This window comes from Lutjanus erythropterus, chromosome 9 (genome assembly GCF_056507025.1).
Source record: "Lutjanus erythropterus isolate fLutEry1 chromosome 9, fLutEry1.hap2, whole genome shotgun sequence".
Taxonomy (NCBI): Eukaryota; Metazoa; Chordata; class Actinopteri; order Lutjaniformes; family Lutjanidae; genus Lutjanus; species Lutjanus erythropterus.
The window spans coordinates 15879322-15899790 of NC_139325.1; the positions used below are offsets into that span (position 1 = coordinate 15879322).

Sequence of the window (20469 nt, forward strand, 5' to 3'; positions counted from 1 at the left end):
GCACCAACTTTTGGCATACACATTTTGCAGTTGTATATGAGCTATAAAGCTACGAAAATGTAGTTTCAGTATGAGAGGGATAAAGAAGGTAATCTTTTAAAATGTTTCAAATGAAATCACCAAAACCAATGAACTGACCAATTTCACTACTCTGACTTACGGTTAGTATAATGCTGCTTGGTGTACTGTCCTTTGTAGATCTTGCAGGTGGAGTTGTCTCCTTTACACACCCCGCAAGCATCAGGCACAGCTGTGGAGCCCAAAACACGGTCACAGCCCACTCTCTGTGGGAGAAAAACGTCATTGCTTTTGACAAAAAAGTAGGTTATATACATGAAATACAACATTTCATCATACTATGAAATAAATTATACAGTTGTAAACTACCATCATTTATCCCTTTGGTGCTGACAGGTCAACATTTCCTAGTTTCATGACATTTAAAGTAGCTGAGAAGCAGCACAGCAAGGGGTGTTTTCTGCTCCTAAATCCATTCTCAAAATTTATAGACTTCACATATGATATCATCTTCAGAAAATCTACCACTGAAATCATCTGTCACTCAAACTATGGTACTGTCTCACTGCTGGACACTACTGTAAGTATTACCTCACACAGTCCATCAATGCAGACATTAGAACTGTCCTGTGAGCAGAGCGTCCCATCCTTAACTTTGCTGGCCAGAGCAAAGAAGAAATCATAGCCTTCAGCAAAGCAGTACAGCTTACATACATCTTGATCTGGAAAGAAGAAAATAACCATAGAGGCAAAATGTTTACTGTGATGACCCAGCTTGCTGGTAAAAGCCATAAAATTTCCTTAATGGAACAATCATCTTACCATCCACTCTAGTGTACGGCCTCCAGGTGTAGTACCATCCTCTGAACTGTTTGCTGTTGAACTCTGCACACTGCTGTGCTCTGTAGTCAATGGTGTTGGGGGGACAGTCATCAGTGTTACAAAGTTTGTATGACCTGGAGGAGCCCTCGCAAAACTTCCCTCCATATGCAGGTCTGCAGAGAAGGATTGAAAAATACATCTTTAAAACAAAGGGTATTCAGTATTTCACTATAATTACTTTCTTCATAATGTCCTGATTTCTTAAATGCATGTGCTTAAATGCATTTTCCCTCATTCTGGATGAGATGACGGGTGGCAGCGTTGGTGTGAGTGACGTATATTGTGCGACACAAGAGATGTTGTTCACTGAATGGATTCACACAAAATTAAAGGATGCTTTACGATTTTTATGAATATTATTCAGACATAAATTGATAAACCATAAACCAATTCATCGCAAAATTCAAACAGAATAAAAAAAAATATATATTTGTGTTTTGCTGTTGACTACTGTGCATACTTTGTCTGAAATAAAGTCCCATTGGGGACACTGGAGGGGGTAGACTTTGCCTCCTTATCAGTCCCAGTGGAATGCTGGCTCACTAGCGAGGCTTGCACACGTCTGATTGGTCAACAACAACAAAATTAAGTGTCACATTTGGTTTCACAAACTGATAAAGAACAAAACAATCCATGAATTTAAAATGTAAAAGAATGTATTTATTTCATTACAAAGGTACATCACAGCAATAATTAAAGTTGCTGAGTGTAATGTTAAGTTTCTCACCACTTCATAATGTACGCACACTATCCACTGGAACTGCTAGAGGGCTTTTAATTTGAAACAGATAGAGGAAGTGTTTGTATAAATAGAGTATTAATAGAGTACAAGGCTTTGTACTAAAATATTGTAGTGATGTTTCCCATTATGCCTCAGCTGAGTAAAGTTTGCTGTTTCATGTTCCAAAAAGCAAATGTAACTTTTTGTTACTGTTTGCATTATGGGGGATTATGTTGGTAGCGAAATTGTCATTTTTAAGATGTTTTGATTATATTTTTCACCACTAGTGAACAGTGACAACAGTATTTTGCTACTGTGTTTAAAAGGGTTGCTTTCTATCTGTCAGTCTGTCCTACCTGTCACTGTTTTTTCTGGCTTTTTGCCATTATTTTGATTTTGACAGCTGAAGAGTGGACAGGAAAGGGAGTAGAGGGAGGGGATGACATACAGAGTCGAACTGGCTGCCTCCGCAGTGGACTGACCAACTGAGCTACATGGGTACCTCTCACTATTTGAGAAAAAAATGGTATTTCATTTACTTACATTTACTGACTTTACATTTAAAACACTGGGGGAACAATGCTGTATATAAAGTGTGGGAAACAATGCTGTATATAATCCATTATAAATCTTTTTTCTTAAGTTTGTGACTCTGGATATAAAGGGTGTGTATTGTGTGTGTGAGTGATAATATGAAAGACTTACAGGTAATACCTGAGTGCGTTAAATTTTACAGGAAATTCTGAGGAAGAATTTGTTGCATTTGATCCGAGTTACCAAAAGCGTGTTAAATCACAAAGGATATTGAATTACTTTGTAAGTTTTTGTATTGGCATGAGTAGGACTAATATGTGAATGTGCTTGCCTGTGTATGTGGCTGTGAGTGTGCCTTTGTGAAGACTTTTCTAATCACAGGTGTATAACCCCGAGCTATGTTCCTTAAAAATCCTTCCACAGGACAATTACACCTTCTATAAGCCCTCCAATCACATTGTCACTTATCTCTCTCCCTTGCTCTCAGACTCTGTCTTTATATCTCCGCATTTCATCTTTCCCTTTTTAAATCCCTTCTCTGTCATCTGCCCCCTCACTCCCACCCCCCTAGTCTTTCCCTTGCCTGTCTTTGTCTTCCTTACCCACCGCCACCATTTTTCCTCCCTCCTCTCTCCCTCCTTCTCCTCATCACTCTCTGTCTAATTTAGTCCGCCACTTGTCAGGATCTTGGCATAGGCTGATAAAGAGGAGGCCCCTGCGTTTGGGATAGGGCCCCCTCACTGACGGGCAGTGCAAATAATCCTGAGTGACTGATGAGTAGGGGGGACTGAGTGAACAGATAAGTGATGAAGCGACAGAACCATGTGTGTAATCTTCACTATTTAAATCAAGTGTCTTATTATACTCTTGGTATTGAGTCAACACAAACAGTACAAACCATCTCAATACCAAAGCATGGTCACTTAATAAATCTTCTGTAAATCTTCTAAATAAACTACAATTAATATTGTGATTCAAATTATTTTGCTCAGTTAGGTAACAATGGCATAATGTGGGTTTTTGACTTCACTGATTGTATAATTTGAACATATTTTTAATAGTTTTAAAATGTTTACTTGTTATCAGTTTGGCTACATGTACAGCTACAAAAACTCAATGCAAGACAGAACATGTAAATAATTTTTAGGGCAAGACCAAATGTCTATATGTTTAATATGGACAGCGCTGACATATTTATTAAAGAAATTATTAAATATTTTGGGAAATATTCTTACTTGCTTTCTTTACAAGAAAGAAAAAGATTGAAATAAATCTTATGTCTGTGCATGGATGGACAATGAGATTTATTGTGTCAGATATAATTTTTGTCTCTGCAGTTGTTTTGTGTCTAAATTGAGTCATTTTGTGTCTCTTTGCAGATGTTTGGTGTAATTTTGTAATCTTTTGTGTCTCCTTGAAGTCATTTTACATCTCTTTGTAGTCATTTTGCGTTTCTTTGAGGGTTTGTGTATCTTTGCATCTCTGTGTGCCTCTTTTTAATCGGTTTGCATCACTTTTTGTTTGTTTGATTGACTTTCAAGCAAGAAATATTAACCCTGGTCCCACTCATTAATTCATCCATGGGCCTGTCTGTTAAGGATGGAGCTACAGCCATGAGCTGGTTAACTTAGCTTTCACAAGGGAGAAACAGCTAGCCTGGGTTTTTACAAAGCTCAAATGTTTTCCCTACCAGCAGCTCTAAAGCCTACATATGAACAAACGAAAATGTGACATCCGCATTTGGTTATTTTAGTTTGAGTAATGTGCAAACTAACAACTTAGCAAACAGTTGACTTGCTCCAGAAAGTCACTGCTTTTGGGTATGTTACTCCTTGCAAACCAAACTAAGCTAAGCTAATCGCCTGCTGGTCAAGCTCTACAGCAAGTTTAATGACCAAATATAAGCATGATATCGATCTTCATATCTAACTCTTGACAAAAAAGTGAAGCTTTTCCTCTAAAACTGATCATCTATGCTAACATGCACTGCTGAACTTGTTTGTTATGGACTGTTACTGTGTATATCTGTACCTAGGGTTGTTGCACTGCCTCTCTCGATAGGTGACTCCACTTTCACAGCTTCGCGAGCATGCGGACCAGGATGACCACTCTGACCACTGGCCATGCTGGGCCCTTGGGCCCTCGTCACCCTGCTTCACACACTGGCCCCTACGACACCACTAGAGAAACAGAGAGAGAAGAATTATGAGCGGGAGAGAAGGAGGCAGGGAAAGGGAGGCACACACAAGCAAGGAGCAAAGTGTCATAAAAGTGTCAAAAACATAGAGACCTTCCAACAGACCCTGCCTTTTATCTTCTTTATGATGACTGTCTGTCAAACCATAGAAGAGGCCTGTAAGAGCTTTCAGGTTTAACTGCTGTCAGGAAGGTCGTGGTCTAGTCCTGGTTACATACTCACAATCTATCAGTGAAACTCCAGTTGTGCTGCTTTTTGGACAGCTTCTACCTTGAGCTGTCATCAGCTAGAATTAACAGAGCTAAGCCAAACACAACTGAAATGTGGAAAAACTGTCTCATACCTGACAGGGATATTCTCCTACAGTGAAATAATACACTTACCATTGTTTTGCACACAGTTGCATTTCATGTTGTCTTACAGCCTGTATTTAACCTTTGCTTTTTTCCTTTTTAACAGAAGTAAAAGTAAAAAAAACTTTATATTAAGGTGCCTGTATTAAGCATTCATTAATAGGTATTAAGGCCCTAATGCTTATTAACATTAATACATGTTAAAATACCACATAAATGTTAATAATAGCATAAAAATCATGTTCATTGTTGGATTACAAGACATCTATAAGCACTCACAAGAAACATGTTAACAGTTGACTGACTGCTTAAGAACGTTAATAAAAACCTTATGGGTTTCTTTGAATTGTTTATATTAGCATTATAAACACATTTATTAAGCTTAATTAATTTACCTCTAGTGTCATTATTAATCCTTGAATAATGCAGGCATTTATTAACAGGAATCTATGCATTTTGTGGCTACCTGATTTAAAGTGTGAACAATGCTTATTAAAGTTAATGAATCCTTTATTATGCACTTATTGACAAGGCTTTATTATCTATTAATAATGCTTATTCCAGTCATCTTAATGTAAAGTGTTGTATGTTTAACAGCAAAAACATGAAACAGGTTGAAATACTGTTGACAACAATGCATGAAGGAATATATTTCTTTGCAGCTAAAATACATATTTTCCAAACTATTGTAGTTATGAAACAGAAGAGTAACTATCTGCCAAGGCACTAAGATAAAATTCTTTCCAGTGCAAATCAACTGGGGAATCAGCTTTTCTGTGACTTGTTTATTAGTATATATATATAATGTCTCCCTAAAGAAGTGAACAAACAGATTTTACTGTACATTTCCATAATTTTACAGAAACACACATGAAGTCACCAGCTGCTCTTTTTCACTGTACAGAGTGGAGCTTCACTGGGGTTCATAATTACCTCCTGACATACCACCACCCCTCTGCAGGGTCCACCCTGACCAAGTGGCTTTCCACCCGTGAACACTGCCAAATGTTCTCCATGAGGCAACCAGGCAAGGCAGAGAAGGAATATTAAACTAACTGGCAAGTTATGCGAGATTGTCTGCAGAGTGTTCTGCATGAGATGATGGATATGCTACAGGACACTCATATTCCTGAGTCAAGTTATTTACTGAGCCTCAAAAAAGGCTGAGTCATTAACCAACAAACCAAGCATGTGTTCCAAAATGAGCAGCACTTCACTAAAAATCCCTGAATGTAACATGAGAATACTTTGCGAAATCTAGACTCACTTAAAGCAACATTATGTCACAAGCTGTTTCCTGGCACAGGATTGAACTGGATTTGTACATGTCAAGATGACATCAGTCACAATATACTCAACCGCTCGCCTTGGAGTGATCTCAGGAACCTTTGCAGGCACTCACACCATGCAAACACACACCCTGCTCATGCATTAGTATTGATGGGGGGCGCATATATTCAGCTGTTTTTGTTCTCACTGTGTGTTCATGCCTGCACACAAGCCAATGCACACACACACACACACACACACACTCACAGCCCTCCAACTAATCTTGTGGTCCTTGACTAAGAACTACAACAGCTGATTTCCCCTCAGTTTTCCCCCTGCGGCTGAGTGCCACGGATTCCTAAGTGGGCCTGTCATTGTTTGTGTTCGGTTAATTGTCCCGTGGAGGGAGAGGGCTTGGTCAAACCATCAAGTTCAATATATTGAGAAGCAAATGTTGAAGAGGGGCTGTCAGGGGAGTGAGTCTAAGAGAGAGCAAGCCTTGGGGGAGAATCATCTTGAAAGAGGCAAGAAAAGAAACAAAGAATAAATAAAGAGCACAGATTGCTTTTTGGCCCGAACCCCAATGGCATATTTTTGCCACGTCAGCAACAAACCGATTGCAGCTGCTCCCCGAGGTAAAATAATGGAGGGAGAGTGTGGTACCTCTATCAAAAAGACAGATTTTATTGATGCTGCACTCAAATGAACCCAAATCTAAAACACAATGAAGTGAATCCAAACTATTTGCTTACAAGTTAATTTACTGGTCTGCACTGAGACACTGTAAAAAGACACAGTTAATTGTGCTGTGTCACTCAGTTCAAGGCCTTTTGTTTTGAAATTGCAAAACTGAGTGGGAGTATCAGCATTATATATAACACTAAAACACTCAATAAATGTTGCTTTTACAATAGCATCTCCATCAGTTTAGCCCGTCACCTTATAAAATAGCTACTATCACTCTTTGTCTGGTGTAATTTACTCACTAAGACATCTGTGGTATCCCTTGGAGGAGGAATCTCCCCATGTGTCTATGAGTGAGACATCCCTTTACAAGATCTACCCCTTTTATACTAAATGTCACACAGCTGATAATACTAAGCAGCAGCGGTGGGAGACCCATGTCACATGACTTGATTCAGGTCAGACTCCAATTGCAAGTTGAGGACTTGAGACTCAAGTTGACATATTCATTACTTGAAACTTGACTTAGACTTGAGACATCTATTTTAATATTTTGGGGGGCTTTTTATGCCTTTAATCAACAGGACAGGTGAAGATATGAAAGGAAAGCAGGAAAGACAGTAGAAGAATGACACACACTAAATGGCCACAGGAGGTAGTCAAACTCACGGCTGCTGCAGAGAGGATGCACATGGGGTGCATGCTCCACCAACCGTGCAACCAGGAGCTAAGCAGCACACTAAAAAAAAAAAAGCTAGACCAACTGTTGCCTTAAAGGCAACTCTGAAATTGAATTAATTTATTTCATTGGTCTTGGGCAGCTCAGTCTGTGCAGGGAATCGGAGAGCTGTCATCTCCAATGTTCTTGATTGAATTGTGTTGTTCTATTGGAGGGTATTATTTCACCAAAACTGCAAAACTGTTTGTGAGAAGCTCTTGTTTGGTGCCTTTCATTTGTGGATTCATTTTGGTGAGATGTTGCCATGGAACTCTGCAGCAACAGTCAACACATGCTGTCCTTATTTGACAAAACCACACAAATTTTATCAAGGGCATATCAATTGTGAATAATTTTTGGTTCCTTTGGCTAAAAAAGGAACAAAGGTTATCTTAGTGATGGTATGATTAAAGGGTAACCTGAAGAAGGAGGTGTCCATTTTCCTGCTAACTGGTGGAAATTTCTCTGGTACAACCACTTGAATTGCCTTAAAGGCGATAGATAAAAAAGTCCAATAGAAGTGAAAGGGCTCCCATGCCAGTCATGTGATGCTTCTCTTGAGTTGTGAGCAAATCATCCACCCAACTCCATGTCACACACACACGCACACACACACACACACACACACACACACACACACACACACACACACACACACACACACACACACACACACATGCACACACACACACAGATAAAACACGTGTTAAGTCACCATATCAGGCCCGCAGGCAGAGCCTTCAGCAGCTGGCATGAACTTGGTCTCGCACTTCCTCCCAACACGGTGGCACCACAGAGCCTTGCAGATATCCTGGAACAACACAGGAGAAAGGCAAAGAAAAAGTTACGTGACACTAAAACATGTTTTTATGCTCCAAATTTCAAAAGAGGGGTGATCAGTATCCTTCTCACAACATCTGTAAACAAGGCTAGCAATTGGAAGGACAATAAATCATGATAACATTGTTATTTTGCCACCAGAGAGCTATTAAAACATGTTGACGGAAACTTGCTGAAACAGAGATCGTCTGAATAATGATCTTCTGGCAGGCTATCAGCGTGCAGCAACCTTGTATCCACAAAATATTTATGCTTCAGTAGCTAGGATAACAACATTTTAGAAAGAGAAAAAGAAGAAAAATATAAGCAATCTGATCCAAGAGCTGCAAGGCATTATCCCACAGGCAATGCAATACAACAATCATAATAAAATGCACACCCATTGTCTCTGCGGCAGAAAGACAAAAGAATTAATTGAAAAAAGCTGCAATCAGTATTTTTGTACACTTCCTTTGCCAAACATAGAGTACATCTTACACTCATAAAAAGGACACACGGGATATAAGCATTAAAAGGATAGTTCACATTATTTAATATGCGGTTATATGAGATACTTTTTCACAGTCAATTTATTGCTTAGATGAGCACCAGCATAGAAGCTAAGCAAATGTATTGCTATGGACAGGGTCTGCAGCAAAACTTATTTAAGCCACCAAAAAAGCTCTCACTCTCTCCAAAAAACCAAACTCTGTGGGTGAAATCACAGAACACAGGAGTTGTTGGTATACCACCGCCTTAATTGGTGAGTTTTCTGTGTGTGACTTCAGTGTTTTAGAAGAATAATTTGGATTCACCAAAGTCAAACAACAAAACAAAGTATAAGACTGAGGCAACAGTAGACTATCAACTTCTGTGTTCTGCTATGTACAATCAGTTTGCCTATGGAGTTTGGAGTTGGTTTTGGGAGAATGATTATTTGTCTTATATAAAAGTGATTTCTTGTCAGAAAAGGCTGTAGGACAGCAAGGTAAAGTGGTGAACAAATCCAAAATATAGTGTACACCTAAACTGATTTTTTTTAGGTGGACCTTTTTTTAAGTGGCTAAAATACCTTTCGTTGCTGACCCTGTTAAATAATCCAAAATATCCCTTCAAGACAAAGAGATAACATTATGCAATAATGTGCATTTATGGGGTACAATTGTCTTACCAAACCTACATGATGTCATGGCTTTCTCCGTTTTGAAGGATTCAGATGGGAGCACTGGGTGGTTTCCCTGCTAACATTGCCTGAGAAACATGGCCTGCTACTTTTTAACATGTCCACTCTATTATGATCTGAATGACTATATCAGATTTTGACAACTCAGTGCAGATGCTGACAGGCACCTCGGCCTTCAGCTTGTTGCTGCCAAGAGCCACCATGGAATTCATCCCAAGGCCTATTTGTCCAGCTGTTTTGCTTGCTCAGGCCGTTTGGAGCAGTAAAAATGGCAGAGGGAGGCGGAGTGTGAGAGGGAACCGAGTAAGTGAGTGATGGAAGGAAAAGACAGAGAGACAGAGAGATGATGCACAGAGTGAGAAGGAGACCGGGTTAAAGAGAGAAAAATGGAAAAAAAACACCCACATGTATTATTTTGCTTTTTGCTAGGGTAACCCAGCTCTGTCTACAGTAACCACATGCACCATGGAGAGTATCATTTGGCTCCTCCAGCGCCACCTTATCTTCACTATGCCTGCCAAAAAGTTTCATGAAATATGAATTCATTACACGATGAATTGCACTGCTGAGGCCGATTCTCAAAGTGTTTTTTATGAGTAACAAGTGCCTGGAAAGACAGCGAGTGTGACGGCTGTTTTGGGACCTTTTGGGTCCTGTGCACCTTGCTGCTATCAGGTGCATGAGCAAAGACAGTGCAAGACCAAAAACAAAGCCTTAAGGGAGCAATTCTCAAATATCCTATAGATGGAATAATGGATGGATGTTTCAATGTTTATGTGAGGCTAAGGAGGATACCATGTGTTGATATCATGGCTTCAATCTCAATTTCTGTGGCATTCTGAAGCTTCTTTCCCAAATCTGTTTTTCTGTCATGATATTCAACAAAATAAAAAAGTAAATGTGAAGAAGAGGGAAAAAACTTGCTGGCCTGCTGCTAGCCATGTCTCTAATCCACTCAGCAGGAAATGTAAACAATTTTAACTGCAATTCACTGACCGCATTAAGAAACAGTAAATCTGCACCCCTCAAGTGTTGACACTTTTAAACAGGGAAAACTAATAATATCTGCCACATTAACGGTGCATAAAAACTTTACTGTGTGGAACAAGGTCGTTTTCCCATAGTAGTCTCTTGTGCATTATCCACAAAAGTTTGGCCAGTGTGTCCTTGTCAGGTGCCTCACAGCAACAAGGCTGCTCAAACCATTGTTAAAATACATACTTGAAATGACATAAGAAAGTGGAGTGCACATTAAATCCCTGGCTGGCAGACAGATCCACTTGATTGCAATCAATGGAGACTCAAACACCCATAAGTAGCCTATACTATGATCTGCACTGCATTTCATAAGTTGATTAAATGATAAGGTGTTTACGAATATGCTCGATGTAATCCACCAAAACAGCTCTGACCCATCAAGGCATGGCTCCACAAGACCTCTGATGGTATCCCGTGCAGCCCTAGACGCAGCTGACACTGTTCTATCATAGCCAGCATTAACATTTTCAGCAATTTGTGCTACAGTAGTTTTTCTGTGGAATTGGAGCAGATGTGCTAGCCTTCGCTCCTCACAAGCATCAGTGAGCCTTGGACAGCCATGACCCCGTTGCTGGTTCACTGGTTGCCCTTCCTTGGACTGGTAGGCAGCCCCACAGCAAAGTGGGAACACCCCACAAGACCCACTGTTTTGTAGATGCTTTGACCCAGTCATCTAACCCTTACAATTTTGGCCAGAATGGCCCCAAAATATACTAAACGCCACTGACTCAAGAAAAACAAATAATGTTCCATTGAGCCCTTTCTTTGCAACAGCAGGTAAGGTTCAGCTGGGGTACAATATTTGAATCATGAAGATCTCAAAACCAGATACCAGAAAACTGATGATTTAAAAGACCTTTACTGTATCATTAAACACTGAAGTAATCTAAACCCTATGTGGACTCCGGCTGGGTATCTCAAACAGTAAGATCAGCAGTAATGAGACAATGGGAGAACAACAAGGAGAGATTCCCATTGGCAACACTCCAGTGTATATTTAGTCATCCATCCCAGTGAGCATTTCATGGTCAGCATTATAACTCTCACTGTTTATTTTGCGTGTGAGAAAGAAGTTCAGCATGCATGCAAGAGTGTGTCTATGTACATGAGGGCATGCAGCCCTAATCAGTTTCTTTTTTCTTCATCTCTCCTTTATTCTTCCGTTTTTCCTCTACCTCATTCCCCCATCACAGTCTCGATTTCTTTCTCTGTTTTTCCTAAGACACAATTGCCCCCAGATTGTTTTAAACTAATTAAGCACTAAAGTTTGAGTGGGTGTGCTCACAAGACCCCTGAGAGAATTAAAGCATGGCATGGGATTTTTAACTTATTTTTAAATTTGCATGGGATGGCATAATTGAGTCAAAATCAATTTTACCTTCTTAAAGTCGAGGGTGCACAGTTTGGCCTTCTCCCCAAATTGCCATTTACATTGCGTGTCTGCGTCGTACAACTCGCCAGGCAGCTTCTCGGGGTACTGATACTCCTTGACTGCTCTGGGTTCATCTGATAAGCACAGAGCCTGGGCAGAACTAGAGGAGAGGAGTGGAGGATAAGAGAGGAAGTAAAGAAAAAGGATAGATAGGTGGGAGAAAATGAGCAGCAGAGCAGAAAGAGGGGAGTGGAGGTGAACAGGTCAGAGGAGGACAGGAGAAGAAATGAGAATAATCATTCATCTTTGAACAACTTTGGTGATACACAACATGCATGCAGATATAGACAGATTGATTGCCATACAGGGTCGGGAGGGTTACTTAAAAATGACTAATTACCTGTTAATAAATGTAGTCAGTAACCTAATCCAAGCATCATGATATTAAAGTTAAGTAACTTGATTACTTTCCCTTACTTTTGGATTAACCCAATACCACATATGATGAAAATATTTGGCCTAATAAAATGTTTTGTGTTCATTGTAGGTTTATTAATTGTTTGTCCAGGTATTCCTTCCTTTGTTACGTGCGAATTTGCATTTATTCACACTTCAAGTGTCACCTGTCATAAACTTATTCTGGGGCTTAATCTTTTGCCCTCACACCATCCAGCATCACCACCTACAGTCCCAAAATGTATTTCAGTAGTAGCAGTACTACCTAATTGGATTTCTGTGTAGCTAATGTTCGAGGTTGCCCTGTGTAGCCATCATTAGCAGTCTTTGTTTAGTTGGTCTGCGTAGCTAATGGTTGGTTTAACCTGCAAATGATTCTTGATTGATAATAAAATGAATTGAAGATTATATGGTAGAATATTGTTCATAATTTTAAAATGTATTTTAAAATTGTACTTATCTGTAATGGCATACAGTTTTCCTTTTTGTATCCTAATTATGTAATCCCATTACTCCCCAAGCCTTGCCATGCTTTATAATTGTAAGGTAGCTGGTATATAAGGCTCCATGCTGTGCACACAGAGAGCATCAGCCCTCGATATTCCATTGTTTCCCAGTCTGGAGAGTACCGTAAAGTGTTGCCATGGAGACATAACAAGTTGCCAAACTCAAACCCTGAGAGTAATGGTTTCAATGCATCAGACACTCAATTATGGCAGACATAAAAACTCCTTGCCCATATCGCTCATATACTAACACCAGCGGGGGGTTTCCAATGTTAACCGATATCACTGGTTACTATACAGAGATGTTTTACAGCTTATACACTGCAGTCAGGGGAATATAATACAAAAATATGGTGGAAAGAGCAAGAAAAGGCAAAATATGTTGGAAGGGCTCATCGAGCTAGTGAGTGGTCCTGATTGCTTTAACAGAATGAACTTGTGTCTGTGTGAGTGAGATATTCTATTGCTTTATGAGTCTCGTGTGTCTACAGAGAACAATGGCTGTTCTTCGAGTGCGATATTATCATATTCTACATTATTCACATTATAAGGTTTCTGAAAAATACATTACATTTAGAGTGTACACACATCAGCAGGCGCATAGCTTAGGTAAGGCCTGTGGGCCAGCATGTATACAGTCATTCACACACAAAGTTACAAGCCCAGTGTAGCTTATTAGCAGGATCTCGAGACAGATTCTCTTCAGAGGATGTTTTTGTATTCACTGTGGGTACTGCAAGAGGCTTAAAAAAAACATGTTTTCCCAAAAACTGAGCTGTAAGCACTGTGTGCCACGAGATTATCATCAGCAAGGGATCAAAAAATAAAAATGAATAAATAGATAAAATAAATGAGAAAAGCACCCATTCTTTTCTACGATTCCCTGCAGATCTCCTGACTCATCTCTTGCAGACAAAAACTGTTAGGCATTTTATACTCTCTGTGGTGTGTTGGTAGAAATAAAAATCTCAAATTTCTTGATGACATATACCAATTACAAGACAGGCAACAGGAAGAGTGGTCACAGGTGGATTCTCACCTGAACAATAACCCCTGACCAGAATATCTGCTTAGTGCCACTAAAGCTACAGCCACAAATCTGATCACTGATTTGAATCAACACCTCTCTGTCACCTATTTAAAGCAATAATTTCACATTTTGGGAAATACACTCATCCACTTTTTTTTTGTTGAGAGTTAGATGCAAAGATTGATATGCACTCAAGTCTACAGTGACCATGTAGCTGGAACAGGCAGCTGGTTAACTTAGCTTAGCATAAAGACAGGGGAAATCAAGTAGCTTGGTTTAGTCTGAATGTAATAAAATCTGCCAATCAATACCTCTAAAGCTCACTAATTAACACATTATGCCTCACTTCCATACAAATCTATACCAAAACTGAAGTTTAAAACGAACAATTCATCATTCAGTCTTTATGCTAAGATAAGCTAACCTTCTATCATACAGACTTGAGAGTGGTATCAGTCTCTTTAGCTGACACCAAGCATGACTGCAAATCAGCATATTTTCCAAAATATCACAAGAGCTTCTACAATATGGTGACCAGATGTCCTGAGTCCCAAAAAATATCTCTCTAACACCAATGTCTTGGTTTTCAATATTCAGTAACAATTGTCCCCGTTCTAACCACAATTAAAACAATAATTATCACCTAATTTTCAGCCCTTACATGTATCACAGCTGTGGTTCCAAAGAGATAGTTTGTCTTGTACATAAAGCTCCAGGACGCTCTTCAGATGTCTGCCTGGACATTGGCTATAAGGTGACCCATAGGTCAGACTGTGTCATGTCTGACTTGAGGAAATGCATCCTCAAGTGACTTTTCAGTGACTTTTTGATAGGTTTCACCAGTGCACATACAAACAAAAACAACTTCAAGTGGCTTGTAAGGGGATTTGCTTGACGTGCCACGAAAGCTGTCCATCCATTGTAGGCATGACGAAGAGCTCAGATAAAACATCTGACTGTACATACAGTGTTGGCACAGACGTCTCTGTCATAGCTGAGTGAGGAGAGGCAGATTTAGAGTGAGTGTGATATAAACTCTGTTGGCCAACACTCATCCATTTAGAGCATGTGAAGGTACAGAAATTTAGGAGTCTCTGCTAACTCAATGGGACACATTTAGCCAAAACCATTTGAACATCATAACATTCTGTTGATTGCAATTAGGAAAACGTACAGCATTTCACCGTTTTTATCATTCGGTGATTGTACAGGGAGATGACCCCTGGTTCCCTCATTGGTGCAGAGATCCCCTCCACGTGGCCTCAGGGGGGTGATGGGAGTTTAATATAAAGCTGACAGGCCTAACAAGGGTGAGGTCACCCCAGCTCTAATAACTCAGCGAGGAAATACACTGTCTGTCTCCACCACTCTGAGAGGGGAGACCTGACAGTTCAGTTAACACACTGGTAAATTTAGTGGAGTACTGGCTCTGGGTTATCTGGTTTCAAGCACACACACATGCATAGACGCATAGTAACACAGCCAGACACGCAGACGCTGTGTCTATGATGCTTGTTTTCTTTGCTTGGATGAGCGGGCTGTAGGCATGAAAATGCAGTTGTATGCACTTTCTCCCTTGCACACTTTCACTCACATGTTCCTTGACATACAATACATGCTTTACACACTCTGTGGTCCTGCACCATTGTACATAAAGGGAAAGTTCTGAATATTTGAAGTGGGGTTGCATGAGGTACTTATCAATAGTCAGTGTATTACTAACAGTAGAGGCTGATCTGCACGCCATGAGTTAGGAGAAGCAGAGAGGTGCACCAGCATAGAAGCTAAGCAATGAACTGCAGTGGTTTCTATGTCAGCAATAAATTTGAGCATTTCACACATGTACATACAGTACAGTTTTTCACTATGGTAGTGTTTGGATCGGTGCAGCATTTGTAACTGATATATTTTCTGTTGACATGTTCTTTTTCTACAGCACATGTTCATCTACAAGTAACACATGCTGAACACAATACATGTTAGAAGTGGTTATAGCCAAGGGACTCCTGCCTTAATAATTCAGTTTTATAAACTGATGCAATGCTTTATGTCTTTGTTCCATGAGCACTTAACAAACTCGGGCATAAGGATTTGCTCATTACTCAACAATATGCCATATGGATGTAATGGAGCTCTTATGTTGTTAAAACTTAATAAGACTCTTCAAGCAGTAATACCCATAAATGTCATTATCAACGAAAAGTGCATCAGTTCTTTTAGCAATGTTCACCACAACAGAAGCACAGCAGTAACGGAAAATATTGCTGCTTACTTGAGGAAGCGGCTGAGGTACTGGCGGCTGCAGGCAGACCAGGAGAAGACACCGTTGTGACCGGCTAACGTAGGAGACATGATGTTGCCCTCTGACTTCTTACAAACATTCCCTTCACCATCATGGACCATTCCAAAACTGGGGAATGAAAAAAAGGCACCATGTGCGTTTGTAGCAAGGGTGAGCAAGCAGAAACCACAACACTGCATTAATATGGATGTCTACAGTGTTGAATTCTCATCATTCTCGCACATGGAAATAAAAAGAATGCTTTAGAACATTTTTTGTGGTCCGTAGAAATCACATGTCAAACGTGCATTAGAAGAATGCAGCATTTTGCTTTTCTTCTGAACCATTTGTGATGGCACCTACTGAACATATAATACAGTTTTCAAAACATTCTTATGCATGTACATGTTTTTCTTAAGGGCATTTTCTGCATGTAATAGAGATGACAGAAAATGAGGGGAGGAATCAGGAATGACATGCAACAAAGACCCCTGGCCAGACACAAACTTGTGATGTTGTGGTTTATTGCTGACGCCTTAATTCCACCACCAGGCATGATTTTCAGCATGTTTATTGTCTTTATGAGAGGAATGGAAACCCTTACTTGTGTCCGGATTCGTGGGCAATGGTGAATGCTAGACCCAGGCCTGTGTCCTCATTGATGGTGCAGCTCCGGTACTTACTGCACATCCCACTAATTGGAGCAAAACCTGCAAAATTTTACATCACAGGTCAATTATTTCATCAGTTGTAACTCAGTTTGTTCCAAAATGAACTGTAATTGATTGTGTAATTGATTGATTGCAATAGCTACTGTCAATTCATGAAATCAGAGACACTCAGTTTACCAGAATAATTTACAAAGTGAAAGAGGCAGAATCTGGGAAAACATGTTTCGTGTACTGTACACAGTTTAATGGAGAAGTACACACACACAAACAATGCATATACACCTCCCTCTTCTTCTTTGTTCTTTTATTGGACATATGTTCATACAAATATTTGTGTTCATACCTTGAGGTATTCATAAGTGTGTATATGTAAGCCTAAGTATGTATATGGATGAACATGGATAGCTTTTTTCATTTTTATCTGTATCAACGGTTGTATAAAATAATCGCAGTTACATGTAACTTATGATTTATGAATTTATTGCACGAAAAATACACATGAATTGGTACTTTTCACTTAGTAATACATTATCAGTTCAAAAGTGAGGGGATTCTCTTTAATGGGAGGCAGAAATCTCTCAGTCTGAGCTGGTTGCAGACTGCATGCATAAGAAATATCAGACCCATCATAAGTGGGTTAAACCCCCTCCATATGTTAAAATGAGGGATACTGTGGGAACATTCCTCGATCCCCCTGCCACCTTTCACTTCAAGTTAAAACATTCTTCCACTGTCTTCACTTCTTACTCATATCTCTCAGTCTCTATTAAACTCCCATCTTTTACTGCTCAGGTCCCTTTATGCCTCTCTCCTCACACACACACATGCACACACACGCACAGGGACATGGAGACACTGGCTCTGAATCAAAAAGGATAATACCCACGGGGCCTCCCTTAATGTTTTTAACTCAGTGTCTCATGGAGAATTTAGCCTTGTGTTTTGTTATTTCACAGCTCTAAGTCATTTGCCATAGAGTACAAAACCCCTAAAGTAATGTTCTCATATACATAACAAATGATATTACACACAAGCCGGCAGATTGACTGTGAGAACAGGCATTTAGCTCCTTTTTCGTGTCAGCAAGGAGGTAGATCATTGGTGTTATATACTGGTTTTGAAATATGGAGGAAAACATTGGGGGATAGGGCTGTAACAGTAATCCAAATAAACTGTGTTATACACTGACTGGTAGCACTCATGGTCATTTTGTCTTGTACCTTTGGGAATTATTCAGAACTAACTCTTCTTTGACGGCACACACGCACGCACACAAAGAGAGACACACAGACCTTTGAACTGGGCTTTCTTAGCAACGATTAGGTCTAATGCTAGGCTCAACACTTTGAAGTCAAAACTTAAGTCTGGGGTTTGGAGGTGGTGTGTGTTTGTTCGTACATGTGTGTGTCTGAGTGTGCGTCATGGGACACACAATTGAAGTTTTTTCTCACAGTGCGGAAGACAACAATGTGCTGGCATGGTCATTATGACAAACAAGCTGTTGTTAGTTTGTTAGATGGTGTGCACTCATAATGATTGAGTGTGTGCATGTTTTAAGTAGCTGAGCTTGGTCTGTACTTTTTGAATGTTCTGTGATTTAAGTGAAAACATGGTTTGCGTGTTTCATTTTCTGGTGCGGTGTTCTTTCCTACAGATCAACGGTGCTGCGTGAAATGTAAATAAAGGATACAATTATTTGCAAATGCTTTGTGACTTCTATTTAATTGAATACAGTATAAAGACCCTTATAATACATTACAAAAATATTTAATGTTCAGACTGAGAAACATTTTTTTTTGTGAATGTACACTCATTCTGAATTTGGTGCCTGCAACTTGTTTCAAAAAAGTTTTGACGGGGTCAACAAAACATGGAAAGTTGCGCAATGCTCAAAAAGCACCTGTTTGGAGCATTACACAGGTAAACAGGTTGACTGGTAACAGGTGACAGTATCATGATTATTATTAAAGGCCATCCTTGAAAGCCTCAGTCATTCACAAGCAAGAATGGGGTGAGGTTCATCACTTTGTGAAAAACCGCATGGGCAAGTAGTCCAACAGTTTTTTCAACACAAAACTTCAAGGAATTTAGGGTCAATCACCATCTAAAGTCTAAAACTGCTACAAGTTTCAGAGAATCTGGAGAAATCATGGGTAACTATACCACCAGTGAAGGCCTCATTTATGCTGTAAGGTACATACAGGAGTAACAGGCTGGCATCTAGATGACGTCGTCTCTTTCAGAGACGCCCCTGCTTATTTCAGCAAGACTCAGCATGTGTTACAACAGCGTGGCTTCATAGTAAAAGAGTTCAGGTACTTGATTTACCTGCCTTTAGTCCAGACCTGTCTCCTATTAAAATGTGTGGTGCATTATCAAGCCCAACGTACGACTGTTGAGCACCTCACGTCATGTATCAAGCGAGAATAATAAAGCATTTCTCTTTCAAAACAATAAGTGTCCTCAGTTTCAAAAAGCTTACTGAGTTTCGTTTAAAAAAAGGAATATGTCACAACGGTAAACATGCCTCTGTATAACTTTTCTGGAACATGCTGAAGGCATCAAATTCAGAATGAGTGTGTATTAAGAAAAACAATTAAGTTAATCAGTTTGAACATTACATGACATGACTGTTTTGTAATTGGGGTTTATGTATTTTATACACAGCTATGAATATGTCTCAGATTGTCCCCTCTGATGATGTTTTTTGTAGTAATTATATTGCAGATTGTTCTTTTTATCTTTCCTTTTATTTGACCTCTTTTTAAACTTCATATGTTTCATTATTCATATTTCTAATTACATTATTATATACAGTATGACACTGTGGGGCTTTAAAGATCTGAAAGGAGCCGATTTTTTCAACATCAGGTTTGGCTGATGTGACCCTCTGTGAGACAGAGGACAAGGACACCTTTCCAGAGAAAGACAGCCATCAATACAGAATTACATATTTTTGTCAAGAGCAAGAAAAAATAAATAAAAACACAGAATGGGAACTTCATTTTTCATTTTGTTAGTTGTCCATTTATTACACTTTCAGGCATCTTGTAACCACAGAATCTATATATCTTAATGCTGAAGACGTACCGAGAGTGTCACAGGGTTCGTTCTTCCAGGAGCAGATGTCGAGTCCTGTGAGGAGGATGGCGTGGTCATGGTGTCGTCCCTCTCTGCCTCCCAGCGTAGACTGCCAGTGGCAGAAGCTGTTCAGTGTGTGGTCTGCATGGTGGTTGATCACCAAGCCATCCTGTGAGATAAAGCAGATAAAAGGAGGCTGAAAAGAGATAGCACTGTCTTTATTGAAGACAGCTGTGAGCACAAAGTGTTGTTGATTTAAAAGAGAAAAAAGTCAGTCAAATTAAATGACATAACCTTCCCCATTCCCTCTACTCAGACAAATATCAATAAAATTACCTTAAGCTTTACAGAATTAGAAAAGAAATCATTGCTAGAACTTTGCTTGGTCTGTACCATTAATTCAAGGCACATCAAGCTCTTTGGACATGTACAGTTGTGGTCAAACATTCACACATGCTCGTGAGGACCATGTATATCATGACAGTTTATGATGTGTGTCAATCATGCATTTTGGTTCTTTCATAAATTTATTACAAGTCTTTTGGAAATATGACAAAATCTGCTGAGTCAACAATATAGATACAGGAAGGCTAATATTTGCTAATATTCGGTACTTTTGGTAGCTATCCAAAAGCTTTTGGTTGTATTTTTGACAA

The 20469-nt window shown here is 39.6% G+C and overlaps 1 protein-coding gene across 1 annotated transcript in view; it reads right to left on the reverse strand.

The window, feature by feature from the left end:
- adamts16 (ADAM metallopeptidase with thrombospondin type 1 motif, 16) overlaps positions 1–20469 on the reverse strand; it is a 71647-nt gene that overhangs the window by 22905 nt on the left and 28273 nt on the right. The window contains exons 7-15 of the mRNA XM_084726275.1: positions 19823–19982; positions 16666–16771; positions 16053–16190; positions 11795–11948; positions 8092–8187; positions 4187–4335; positions 841–1013; positions 610–740; positions 161–284 (exon numbers count right to left, since the gene is read on the reverse strand). Of these exons, the coding sequence (XP_084582401.1) occupies positions 161–284; positions 610–740; positions 841–1013; positions 4187–4335; positions 8092–8187; positions 11795–11948; positions 16053–16190; positions 16666–16771; positions 19823–19982 (1231 nt within the window). The remainder of the gene's footprint in view (positions 1–160; positions 285–609; positions 741–840; positions 1014–4186; positions 4336–8091; positions 8188–11794; positions 11949–16052; positions 16191–16665; positions 16772–19822; positions 19983–20469) is intronic.